We start from the raw sequence: 12,684 nt of genomic DNA on the forward strand, positions 1-12,684 counted from the left end.
CATCAGTGGCTGAGCAGTTGCTTTGAAATGGCTCCAGCCAAGCTTGAAACACATTACAGCGGGGAAACGCTTAGGAAAAGAAGGGAACATTGTGCCCTACCGCCGCCACTCTCCTTTCTGCATCCTGCCAGGCCCCTCAGGCATCAACACCTGAGCTTTGGCTATGGGGCAGTGTAGAAATGAAATAATAAATAAATAAATAAATAAATAAATAAATAAATCGCCTCTTGGTGTGACTAGCCCGATTCTGTATTGAGGCCCATCTTCACTCTGCATAACCTTCCTTCTGTACATACATAAGAGCCAGCCCCCCATGTCCCATCACACTCTGATGTGACCAAGGGAAAGAACCCAGGGTGGGGCTATGCAGATGAAAGGGTAGGGCGATGCAGATAGGAGCAGGCTTGAGCCTCCATGCCTCCAATGCAGTGCTCAGGGGCAATGCACTGTCCCACCAAAGGCACTGCTCTCAGAAATGGATGGGAGGATGGCACATGGAGAAAGGACAGGAAGAATCCCTGGTCCTCACTCTTCTGCTCACCAAACATGGAGAACCATCCCCTATTCCATACCTACCTAAGAGCCCCTTCCCCACTTTCCATCTCGCTTTAGCCTGGCCAGCCAATAAAGACAACCTGGCGAGGGCTGTGCAGGTACGAGGCAGCTCTCTGTTGCTAAAGTCTGCAGAGTGGGGGGGAAGGGAGCAGGTTCAGGCCCATCCCAACTCCATCCCTTGGCAACCCCCCCCCCCCACTTTATTACAATTTTCCTGTATACGGAAGGGCAGGCATTCACTTCTAGAGGGGAAGTAAAGCTCTGAGATCAGGGACACTATTGCAGCGAGGACCAAACCTGCCCTCTGCCCTTGACTCTCGGTGGCCTGGCTGGTCCTCGTGGATGAGGATCCTGCAGGGGACTGCAATGCACTTTGGTGCCGAGACCCCAGGGAGGCACGATGTGCCCCAAGGGGACCCTGCAATGCACTAGTCCCCCTCCCTACACCTCCCCATACCGCCCCTTCGTAACGATGGCATGTTCTGGACGCACACAGGGTGCATTCCCCCAGATCAGAGTGGCATGCTCTGCCCTCCTTAGCCTGGGCATAGCAAGGAGCGCTTCCGCATCAACAAGGGACAGCGTGGCTATGCTGCACTCTGCGTGGCTGCAGGCAGACCGTGAACGCTCGGCTGCTGCCTGGCAGCCAGGCAACCCGATGCGGCCCGAGGAGGGGGCTGTCCACTGCCCCAGGGCCATCCAGCAGCACCACCCCGAGCAGGGTGTTTGAGGCCTACCCGTCACGAGGAAGCTGCACCTGCCGGCCCCGGCCTCGTTGATGATGTTGCAGTTGTAAATCCCATAGCTGTCCCTGGAGAGGCTCCGGATGATGTACTCCGTGGAGTCCTGAGCATCAAACTGCCCCGTCCGGAGCAACTTGTTGCCCAGTCGCCACTCGAAGGTCAGGACCCGGGTGGGGTAAGCCCTCAGCACCCGGCAGCTCATCGTCACACTTCGGCCTTGGCCCTGCCGGATCTCCAGGAATGTCGGCTCTACGGCGGGCGGGTCTGAAAGGAAGAGGAGATGCGAGAGGATGAAAATGGAGGAGGTGGCAAACACACGTTTCTCCCTCACCCTTGCCTCTCCCTTGGGGTGTTGAACCTCAGGCCTGCAGGGCAAATCCGACCCACCTGGGAGCCCAATTTGGACTTCCAGGGCTCCCCAAGTGGCCGCGCCCTTCCCCGGCCCCGCCCCCTTTCTCCCGACCACCGATTGCTTGGTGATTTCCTGACTTTGCATGTTATTCTCCCCCATTCCAGTGGTTGAAAGGGCTCCCCTAAGGCTTAGTCACTGGCAGTTAGAGCTTTATGTTAAAGAGGCTGTGTCATTCTTGGCAGCTCTGGTGCCGTCTCTTCTGCCTTCAGCCTTGCCCACCACTGCAATGCGGCCCCTGGGAGCTTCTGCAAAATGGAATCTGGCCCTCTGGCTGCAAGGGGTTCCACAGCCCTGCCTTGCACACAGAGAGCACCCTCCCTCCCCCCTCACACCCAGGCCTCTTCCCAGGGCCTGGGGACAGAAAGGACTTGGGCCTTTGGCAAGAGGGTGCAACGGGAAGGGCGCTGGGCATGCAGGGTAGCTGAGGGCCAGGGATGTGGGTGTGGAGCCAGGGCGGCTGAGATAAGGGCTGGCAGGAGACTGAGAACCCAAAGGCACGATGGGTGGAGAAGGGGTATGGCTGAGGGATGGAGGCTGCGGGGAGGAGGGCTTCATGGGGGAAATGCTCACGCAGGGCTGAGCAGCTGGCTCACTGTTGGGGTGGAAAGGGAGGAATCGGGGAGGCTGGAGGGAAGCAGCCACTTCCAAGGATGTGGAGCAGATCTGAACTCCACCTGCAAACTGGAAATACTTGGCCACATTTTGGGCTGGAGCAGACCAGGTCTCAAGGTAATTTAATTGCTTGAATTGGGCAACTGACAGATCCAACTCTGAGCCAAAGGGAAAACAGAAAAGACTCACCCTGCCCCCCAGTCCCTGCTTCAAGACAGCTCTGCCTCCACCCCTGAGCTCTGCCTCCTCCCCAGTCAGCCAAACTGTCCCAGACCACTGTGGCAAGTCAGGTATGGAACCAACTCCAAGAGGCTCGTCTTTGTTCATCCCACCCGAAAGGAGGCACAGAGAGCATCCACTTGAGACACCCGTCTCTTTCTGCAGAAAGCACAACTTCCCGACACCCTCCCCCCTCGGAGGCTGCAGTCATCAGCCACTCTGTGTGGCTGGCCTGGTTCAGCTCTCTCTGTAGCTGGCCTGTCTCCCTGTGGAGAACTTGCCCTCCTGTGCTATTTCTCCTCCGGCGTTCAGGCTATTAATGGGCCAGAACTTCCATGCCTGTGGAGAAGCAAAGACCTTTGTGGTTGTGTTTCAAGCATCCGCTTTGAATGGCAGGCAGTGAAACTTCACATTCGACAGTTTCAACAGTGCTGAGAGTTATGGGTCATTTCGATTTCTCAGGAGGAGGCTGATTAAAGTCCTCTTTCTCTTTTTCTTACCCTCCCCCACCTTTTATTTTTAAACCCTCTTGGCAGAGATTCCTTTGGCAGATATCCTTCTCCACAAAATCACAAAATTTAATGTGGCTGGCACACATCTGGACAGGAGGTGTCCAACGGGTATAACTACGCCCCCCTTGCCTGCCACAGGTGGAGCCAGCAAGCGCCGTGCTACAGAGAGGGCGAGCATCATGCTCTCTGGCCACACACACAGCTCCCAGCCATGCAAACTTTTTCCAAAAGGCACCTGGGAAAAGATTTGATGGCCTTTCAAACAAATTGGACTGCTGCTGCTTTTTGCCTTTACTGTTAAACTGTTTTTAGACCGTTCCATTGTTATCGCATTGGTCTGTCCTTGTTACGTTATTATCTGTCAGTCACCTTGATTCCACCCATGATGAGAGTTGCAGCCCAAAACACCTGGAGGGCACCAAGATGGAGAAAGCCAGGCTAGATGGACTAACGGTCATATTCAGTTAGGCAACTTCACATGTCCTTCCATGCACCCAGGGCAGCGTTCAGTCCTTTGCCTGAGCAGCAGGTTCCATGTAGCCCCTTGAGAACTGCTGCGTTTCCGCAAAGACCCTTTCCATGCTTCCCATCACTGTTGCGCCTGGTCTTCCCTCACCTGCCTCAGTCCATTCCTCCTGTGCATTGCCCTTATTAATAACCGACTGTGCTATTCTAAGGCTGCCCATATGATTCACATTTCAAGCCATCCCTGGCCTTTGCCAATCATTCTCCAGATGACGATCCTTTTCTAGATAGGCTGGAACTAGACCATGTTGACGCTGTGTGTGGCTGCTGACCAAAGCGGCAGTGTCATGTCTTGTCTCCTGCTCTCCCCTTGGTAACACCTAGTGTGAGCTATGTAACAGTGCCATGCTCAAAAACCATGCACAGCCCCTAGATGAAATGGTGCCCTAGACAGGAAGTGTCTTTGGCACTGGTGCCCCTTCCACATTGGTTCAATTGCTGAAAACAGTATTTTTTATTTCATTTGCAGCCCATTTTGTGGCTTTGGTGCACCGTCTGCATGCATGATTTAGCCCTGTTACATATGACAATAAATCTGCATGCATGGGTCTAATCTAGGGACAGGAGGACCAAGGATGCTTGAGTTTGCCATGATTCTCTGAACTCCACTTTTTCTCGCTCCCATTCTTGTTTGCAACCTGTTTTTTTTTTCATTTGAATAGAAAAAGTGCACATTTCGAATAGGGAAAGCATGCGTTTTTGAGTGCATTTTCCAAAAGTGGGCACTTCTCCCATTAACTAAGGCATGGAAATGTGTATTTTTTAAAAACGTGTGTATTTTAAAGTGTGCAATTTTCAAAATACGCATTTTACGAATGTGAACACAAGTTCAGGAATATGCAGAGTTTGGGGGGTTTGTTTTTTAAGTATGGTCCCATTTGCATTTGCATTTGGGATTGCGACCAGGGCAAGTTGGAACGATCTGCAAAGTGAAACAAAATCCTCACACATCCCTCATCTAGTCACAGGAGCTCGCGCACAGAGTCACAGAGCTAATGTATTTCTCCCCCATAAAACAAACCTATGTGCATACAAACAAGGAAACAACATTACCACAATGCTGGTCATGCAGTGCAGTTTTGCCAGCTTCACAAAGAAAATGAATTGCTTGTACTGTTTGATGCAACAGTTGGGCAGGAGCTGAATAGAGAGCCTGTGATGGGAACCTCCTGAGCCGGGTGCTCCAAGCACTCGCCTGGCACCAAATCCAGCCCCGAGAGCACCTGTCATGTAGTACGACACGTTACAAGGGAAAGAGGAGATGGGGAGGTGTGTTCCTGCTATTCATTTGTTATCATTCATTCTCCCCACAAAGGAAACCAAAGCTCGTGCAGCGAATGTGCTCACATATTTGCAAGCACTACACTGGAGATTCCGAATGCTTTCCTAGCAACCCTAATGGTTACGGAGTCAGAAAGAAAACACACCGCAAGCAATCGGAGTGGGCCCAGCTTGGCTGGCTCTCAATATCCACAAAAAATGTCATTTGCATGGCTTTCATATCGCATCCAGAGCGGCAGTCTGGACACAGTACTCCAGATGAGGCCTAACCAGTGCTGAGTAGAGGGGAACTAGTACTTCACAGGATTTGGAAGCTATGCTTCTTTTAATGCAGCCCAAAATAGCATTTGCCTTTTTTGCAGACATATCACATTGTTGGCACATTTTCAGCTTGTGATCTACCACAATTCCAAGATCCTTCTTGCTTGTAGTATTGTTGAGCCAAGTATCCCTCATCTTGTAACTGTTCATTTGGTTTCTTTTTCCTAGGTGCAGAACTTGGCATTTATCCATATTAAATTTAATTCTGTTGTTTTCTGCCCAGCACTCCAGCCTATCAAGATCACATTGAATTTTGTTTCTGTCTTCCAAAGTATTAGCTATCCCGCCCAATTCTGTGTCATCTGCAAATTTGATAAGCATTCCCTGCACCTCCTAATTCAAGTCATTAATAAAAATGTTGACGAGCACTGGGCCCAGGACTGAGCCTTGCGGTACCCTGCTTGTTACCTATCCCCAGCTTGAGAAGATACCATTGTTGGGATGAGTTGTTTCATCTAGCCCACTTTGAGCTAGTTTGCTCATCAGGATATCATGGGGCACTTTGTCAAAAGCTTTGCTGAAATCAAGGTATATGATGTCCACAGCATTCCCACAGTCCACAAGGGAGGTTCCCTGAAAAATGAGATCAGAAAATCATTGAAATCAAAAAATGAGATCAGAGTCGTCTGGCAGGACTTGTTCTTGACAAATCCATGTTGGCTTCGAGTAATCACTGCATTGTTTTCAAGGTGCTTACAGACTGATTGCTTTATAATCTGCTCCGGAATTTTCCCAGGGACTGAGATCACACTGACTGGTTTGTAGTTCCCAGATTCAAGATGAAGCTCAACAGCCATCCGTCAGGGATGCATTGACTTAGATTCCTGCACTGAGCAGGGCGTTGGACTCAATGGTCATATAGGCACCTCCAACCCTACTATTCTATGATCCTATGGTTCTTCCTTTTTGCCCCTTTTGAAGATAGGGGCAACATTAGCCCTCCTCCAGTCATCTGGCACTTCACCCGTCCTCCATGATTTCTCAAAGAGAATAGACAGTAGCTCTGAGAGTTCTTCTGTCAGTTCCATTATTACTCTAGGGTGCAGTTCATCTGGCCCTGGAGATTTGAACTCATTCAAAGTAAGTAGGTGTTTCTTGACCATATGCCTATCAATCTCAAGCTGCAATCCTGACCCTTCAGCCTGTACCTCACCTTTGCCGGGGTGGTGGTGGTGGTCACAGACCCTCTTTTGGGAGAAGTCTGACCCAAAGTAGGAATTGAGCATGTCTGCCTTTTCTTTGTCATCTGTTATCATTTTGCCATCCTTATTTAATAGGTGGACCACCATTTCTTTCCTCTGTCTTTTACTATGCACATAGCTGAAGAAAGCTTTTTTGTTGCTTTTAGCATCCCTCGCTAACCTCAGCTCATTCTCTGCTTTAGCCTTCCTGGCTAAAGCTTAAACATATGTGGCTAGAGTGCCCAATAGTAAAAATCTTCTGGGAAGAAGTGAACTCTTTCCTGTCATGAATGACAAATCAGGCAATATATTTCCAGGATGAGCTATTATTATTGATTATATTTTCTGGACGAAATGATCAATTAGGACATAAAGATTTGATTGGATTCCTCCTTGCCACGGCTAGATCCAAAATTGTTCAATGATGGAAAAATTTAAATGGTCTCACAGAGCATAATTGGTTAAATAGAGTCTGCACAACAGCTTTATTAGAAAAACTGATGAGTAAATTAAAATATGTAAAAGGTGAAAGACATATGGACAATTTTGAAGAAAATTGGTTCCCTTTTATATTATTTATAAATGCACAAAACAACTTATATAATCCTCCAGAGAATCAGTTGAAGTATTGGAAAGACTTACTGGCAGATTTGTCATCCAGGACGTAGTAAATACAAAATTAATAGATTTTAAGAGTTGATATCTTTATTATTTAGCCTAAAAGGCAATGACTCCTGATGTAACCCATTATTTAATGTTGCAACAGACAGTGAGAAGTATTCTTTGTATCTGTTACGGTTGTTGTGGTTTTGTTCTCCTTTTTCTTTTCTTTTCTTTTTTCCTTTTTTCTGTTCTTTTTGTTGCTGTTGTTATTATGGGTGTTTGTTGTATGTAATTTGTATCACTGAAATAAAAATAAAATAAAAAATAAAAAGGGTAGGCGTGGTTGGGCACTTGACAAGGTCTCACACACCATCAGGAGCCCACTGACAAGGGCCTGCCAGACTTGCCTCCTGGAGCAGCCATATCTTGGCTATGTGATGGAAAGTGATGCTGATTAGTGATGCTGATGAGAGTCCATGAGAGGAGAAGTTCAGGAGGAGGCAGCCATTTGGGTACCCAGGTCTCACATAGAGATTCGAACTGTGTGAATTTTGGTATGACCTGACCTGATCCGCAACTCCCAGGCTAATATGGGAGTCAGAACTTAGCAGCCCACTAGCTTTTAAACTTCCTGAATGTTCTAATGCAGTTCTGAGCAAAAAGAAATATTTTTAAAATGCAAATCTTCAAGCAGATTTCTTTTTTAAAAAAATGCAAATTAATGGGATGGAATGTACTTAGGGGAAGACCAGAACAAGCCTGATTTGTCCATCATCCCTAATCTCTCGGGTGTTAAAGGTAAGAACCAGCATGTTGAACTGAGCCTGGAAGCAAAATGGAAGCCAGTGAAGATCAGACAGGGCTGGAGTTATGTGCTCTGTCAGGGCAGCAGTCTGGCAATAGCATTTTGAACCAAATAAAGTTTCTGGATAGTTTTCAAGGGCAACCCTACAGAAATCACATTGTGGTAGCCCACTCTGGAGGTTAATAAAGCATGAATGACCATCAGTGGCCATTTATGTCTCTGTCAGCTAAGGGTGCAGCTGGCTTAATGCCACATATTAACACAGTTCTGGTTGTCTGTGGTCACCTCTTTCTTTACAAGTCTGCAGAGTGAACAGAATATTGGGGCAGGGGGGAAGGGTGCTGCCAGCACAAGCAGTATATTCCTGGCACTCTCCCCACAAAGCCAAGCCAGCCATCAGTAGGCAGATTTTTAATGATTATTTATTTATTTATTTATTTATTTATTTGACCTGTGCCCCACCTTTCTACCAAAAATGGCACTCGAGGTGGCTTAGATTCATTAATAAAACTTGGTAAAACAATAATAAAACAAATACATTAAACACAATGAAAAATAGAAAAGTAACAAAGCAAAACAGCCTCCAGCTCATACACCAAAGGCCTGCTTGAATAAAGCGGTCTTTGCCTGCAGGGGAAGGATAGCAGAGAGGGAGCAAAAGACCCTCTCTCAGTTCGCCACCAAACATGCCTCTGATGGTGGAAGTATCAAAACAAGGATCTCCAGAAGACTTAGGAACCAGGCAGGCTCGTATGGGGGAAGGCAGTCTGTCAGGTAGTCTGGTCCCAAGCCATATAGGGCTTTATAGGTCATAACCAGAACTTCGAATTCTGCCCAGACACAGACTGGAAGCCAGTGAAGCTGTTGTAACAAGGGGATACTGTGTTCCTTATAACCAGCACCGGTCAACGGTCTGGCTGCAGCATTCTGGACCAGCTGAAGTTTACGAACAGTTTTCAAAGGCAGCTCCCCGTAGAGTGGATTGCATTAGTCCAAACGGGATGTAAAGAAGGCATGTGTGACTGTGGCCAGATCGGACGTCTCTAGGAACGGACACAGTTGGCACTCTAGCTCCAGCTGTGCATCACTAGGGGTGGACGAAAGTCACTTACCTGTCGTCGAAGCTTGTTCGCGGTGGGGGGGAGGCGCTTCGCTGCTCCCCCCGCGAAGTTCAGGCCGGGGGGGGGAGGCTTCCCGCCTCGCCCAGCCGAAATTCAGGCCGGGGAGGAGGCTTCCCGTCTCGCCCGGCCGCGAACTCCATAGTTTTTTTTTTTAAAAAAAACGCCCCCGTGATAGGCTACGTGACGATTAACGTAGCCTATCATGGCTAAATCTGCAAAGTCAGCCATGATAGGCTACGTTAATCGTCACGTAGCCTATCACGGGTGACTTAAAAAAAAAAAAAAAGCGCGTACGCTAATGGCGGCCCCCATAGGGAGCCGCCATTCGCGTTCCTTATTTGGTTGCTGTAGTCTACGTAAAGATTTACGTAGACTACGGCAAAAATAAGGGCAACGCAGCGTTTTTTTTTTTTTTAAAGTCACCCGTGATAGGCTACGTGACGATTTATGTAGCCTATCACGGCTGACTTTGCAAATCTAGCCGTGATAGGCTACGTTAATCGTCACGTAGCCTATCACGGGGGCGTTTTTTTTTCTTCTTTTATTGGAATGGCGGCGGCGGCAGCCGGTCGAAAGACCGGCTGCCACTCCCGCCCCTCACGAACACCCGCCGAACCGCCGGCCGGACCCGCCGCCGGGAGGGACATTCGGCAAAGGTAAGTCCCATCCCGGGGGGTGGTGGTGCGGGGTGGTGCAGAGAATTTCTCCCCGAAACTTGTTCGGGGGGCCGAACACGTTGGCGCTCGGCCCCCCGAAGTTTCGGGGAGAAATTCTCCGCCATCCCTATGCATCACACAGCTGGCCACTGCTGAGAACTGGGCATCCAGGTTCAGGGCCAAGTCCAAGAGTAGACCCAAACTGCAAGCCTTCAGGGGGAAGGCTGCAGGACAGGTTGAATCCCTATTCCCCAATCAGCCTTTTGACTGACCAAAAGCACCTCTGTCTTGTCTGGATTAAGCTTCAAATTTGTTTGCCCTCATCCAGTCCATTACCAACATCAGACAGCAATTCAGAACCAGAACAGCTTCCTTGGATTTAGATGGAAAGGAGAGACAGAGTAGGGTGCCATCAGCAAACTCTAGACAATCTCTCCCAGTGGTTTCATGTCTACGTTAAATAGCACGGGGGATAAGAGGGAACCCTGAGGGACACCACAGGCCAACAACTATGGTGTTGAACAGGAATTCCTCAGCACCACCTTCTGAGGTCACCCCTCCAAGAAGGGCTGGAGCCACCATATAACAGTGCCTCTCAGGGATGAAGAATACTCTCCCATTAGTGCATATAACATTTTTCAGATCTTCAAGGAGAATCCAGGGTACATTTGGACAGTGAATAGAGGCAGCAGAGGAGGGGGAAGGTCAGGTGATCAAGAAAGGAGTCAGCCATAGCTGGAATAGCTGCACCTTCTGCTGAAATCCTCTCTTCTAAATCACTCCCATTCTAGGAGCAGCAGGCCTGCCCTACTTTGCATCTTGGCTATGCTAGAAACAAACAATGGATGCCCAATTTGGAGGTCCTGAACAGGGGTCAATCAACGTGTAAAGGGTGGGGATTAGGGGTGACCTGCTAACTCCACCCGAAACCTCATTCAACTCATTGAATGTTTCCTGTCTGTTTCCTGTCTCCTAGCTGAGCAGAACAGAGGAAGCTGCTCCAGCTGGTCTAGGGGCTATACAAGGAAGCAAGTTCCCAGAGAGCAAGCAAACAGGGAGAGCAAACAGGAGTTGGCCAGTGGAGGTCAAGGGGGAGGCCCCTAACATTTTTTCCTTTAAAAAAAAAATATTTTTCTTGTAACACATACTTCCATACCAGTGGAACTTTGTTTTTAACCCCCAGTGAATAGAGGACAAAGCACAGGCTATTCCAGTACAATCAGAAAGCTAGAAACATAAAGGGAATAGAGACAATGGAAGGAAAAGACTCTCCAGTGGTGGTGACCTGCCATGTTTGTTTTCTTGCCTGAGATCAATGTGGCCTACACGTGCAACAAGTGCAAGGTGATCACGCTGTTGAAAGAAAAAGTAAGAGGATTGGAGCAACGAGTGTCGACCCGCCAGGGAATAAAAGAACACGAAGAGTTCTTGGACAGAACGGTGGAACTACAGCAGCAAAGAGAAGAACAGAAGCTAGAAGAGCAACAGCAAGCTAAGGCAGAAGAGGAAAATGCTGTGGTGAGGAAAAATGAAGTAGAGGATACTCCTTGGAAAAGGGTGACAATAGGAGCAGAAGAACTAGAAGGCACTCTACACCAGTGGAAGCAGTGGAACTATGGCATCGTTTCCAGGTACTTGAGGATGAGACTGGAGGGCAGCCTGCATAGGAAGAATTACAGGGGAACCTGCATGAGAGCGAGGAAGAGGCTGAAGGTCACCCAAGCAGAGGCAATGAAACCAAGGCCTACAACAAGAAGAGAATAGTAGTAGTAGTGGGAGACTCCTTGCTGCATGGGATCAAAACCCAAGTATGTCGTGAAGACCCATGGACTCGCCAGGTATGCTGTCTCCTGGGAGGACGCATTAGAGAAATGACTGAAGGGTTGCCTGCACTCATAAAGCCCACTGACAGGTATCCCCTTCTTCTCACCCATGTGGGAACTCCAAGCAGAGCTACGAAGAAATCACATCAGACTTTGAAGCTTTGGGAACGAAACTCAAGAACTTTGGGGCCCAGATAGTTTTCTCATCCATCCTTCCAGTACTTAGAAGAGGAATACAAAGGGAGGGAAAAATACTCTAGGTGAATGACTGGCTACAAAGGTGGTGCCAGCGCAAGAGATTTGGATTTTGGGACCATGGGCTATACTTCCTGGAAGATGGGCTGTTGGCAAGGGATGGGTTGCACCTCACAATAGGGATGTCAGAGAATTCCGCGATGGATCGCACTGAGGCCGAATGCCAGTGCATTCAGCCCCCTGAAATCCGTCGCGGAACTAAGCCCCTGCCCCCCCACCCCACGAAAGGCGTGCGGGACGAAGTCCCCACCGCCCCCACCCCACGAAAGGCGAATGAAATGGAGCACTTACCTGCTCCAGTCCACGTTGCTTTGCAAATGGCGGCCGTCCTGTGGCCGCCATTCGCTTCCTCTGCTCAATAGCTGTGATAGGCTATGTAAGAATTTACGCAGCCTATCACGGCGAAGGGGGGGAGAAACCCCAGCATATGCAAATGGCGGCGGCTACCGCCATTTGCATACACTGGGGTTTTTCCCCCCTGCCGTAATAGGCTACATAAATATTTACATAGCCTATCATGGCTCAATACAGGGATGCAAATGGCGGCGGCTACGACAGCCGCCATTTGTGTCCCTGCAGGGCTGCCCAGAGGCCAGATGTCTGGCTGCGGGTGGCCAGAGTTGGCCGGCGGCTCCGCGGCTTGGCCGCGGAGCGGAGCTAGCCAGGCAGGATTCCGGGGGGAGGGACGGAGCGCCTCCTCCCCACTGTGGATGCCCCTCAGCAGAGCAAGGTAAGGGATTCGTACATCCCTACCTCACAACGGCTGGGAAGAATATGTTTGGCCGCAGCATAAAGAACTTCATCAGGAGGGCTTTAAACTGAATCCTATGGGGAAGGGAGATGGGGGTAACAATGGAGGAAGGCTCATCCACAACAACGGAGAGAACGGCTCTAATAGCGCCCAATAATAGTCTTCAGAAACATGTAGGAAGAAAGCCAGACTATAAAGCACATGGTCTTCGATGTCTATACACTAATACCCAGAGTATGGGAAGAAACAGAACAAACTTTAACTCTTAATACAGGAGGGAAATTATTATGACTTGATAGGTATAACTGA

General features: G+C 49.0%; 1 protein-coding gene across 3 annotated transcripts in view; it reads right to left on the reverse strand.

Annotated features, from left to right (window-relative positions):
• MDGA2 (MAM domain containing glycosylphosphatidylinositol anchor 2) overlaps positions 1-12,684 on the reverse strand; it is a 682,071-nt gene that overhangs the window by 188,308 nt on the left and 481,079 nt on the right. For all 3 annotated transcript variants that reach the window (XM_084833668.1, XM_084833657.1, XM_084833679.1), the window contains exon 9: positions 1,293-1,562. In XM_084833668.1, coding sequence (XP_084689794.1) covers positions 1,293-1,562 — 270 coding nt within the window. The remainder of the gene's footprint in view (positions 1-1,292; positions 1,563-12,684) is intronic.

Source organism: Heloderma suspectum, chromosome 1, assembly GCF_057233095.1.
Source record: "Heloderma suspectum isolate Gila_16-S chromosome 1, 16-S_ref, whole genome shotgun sequence".
NCBI lineage: Eukaryota > Metazoa > Chordata > Lepidosauria > Squamata > Helodermatidae > Heloderma > Heloderma suspectum.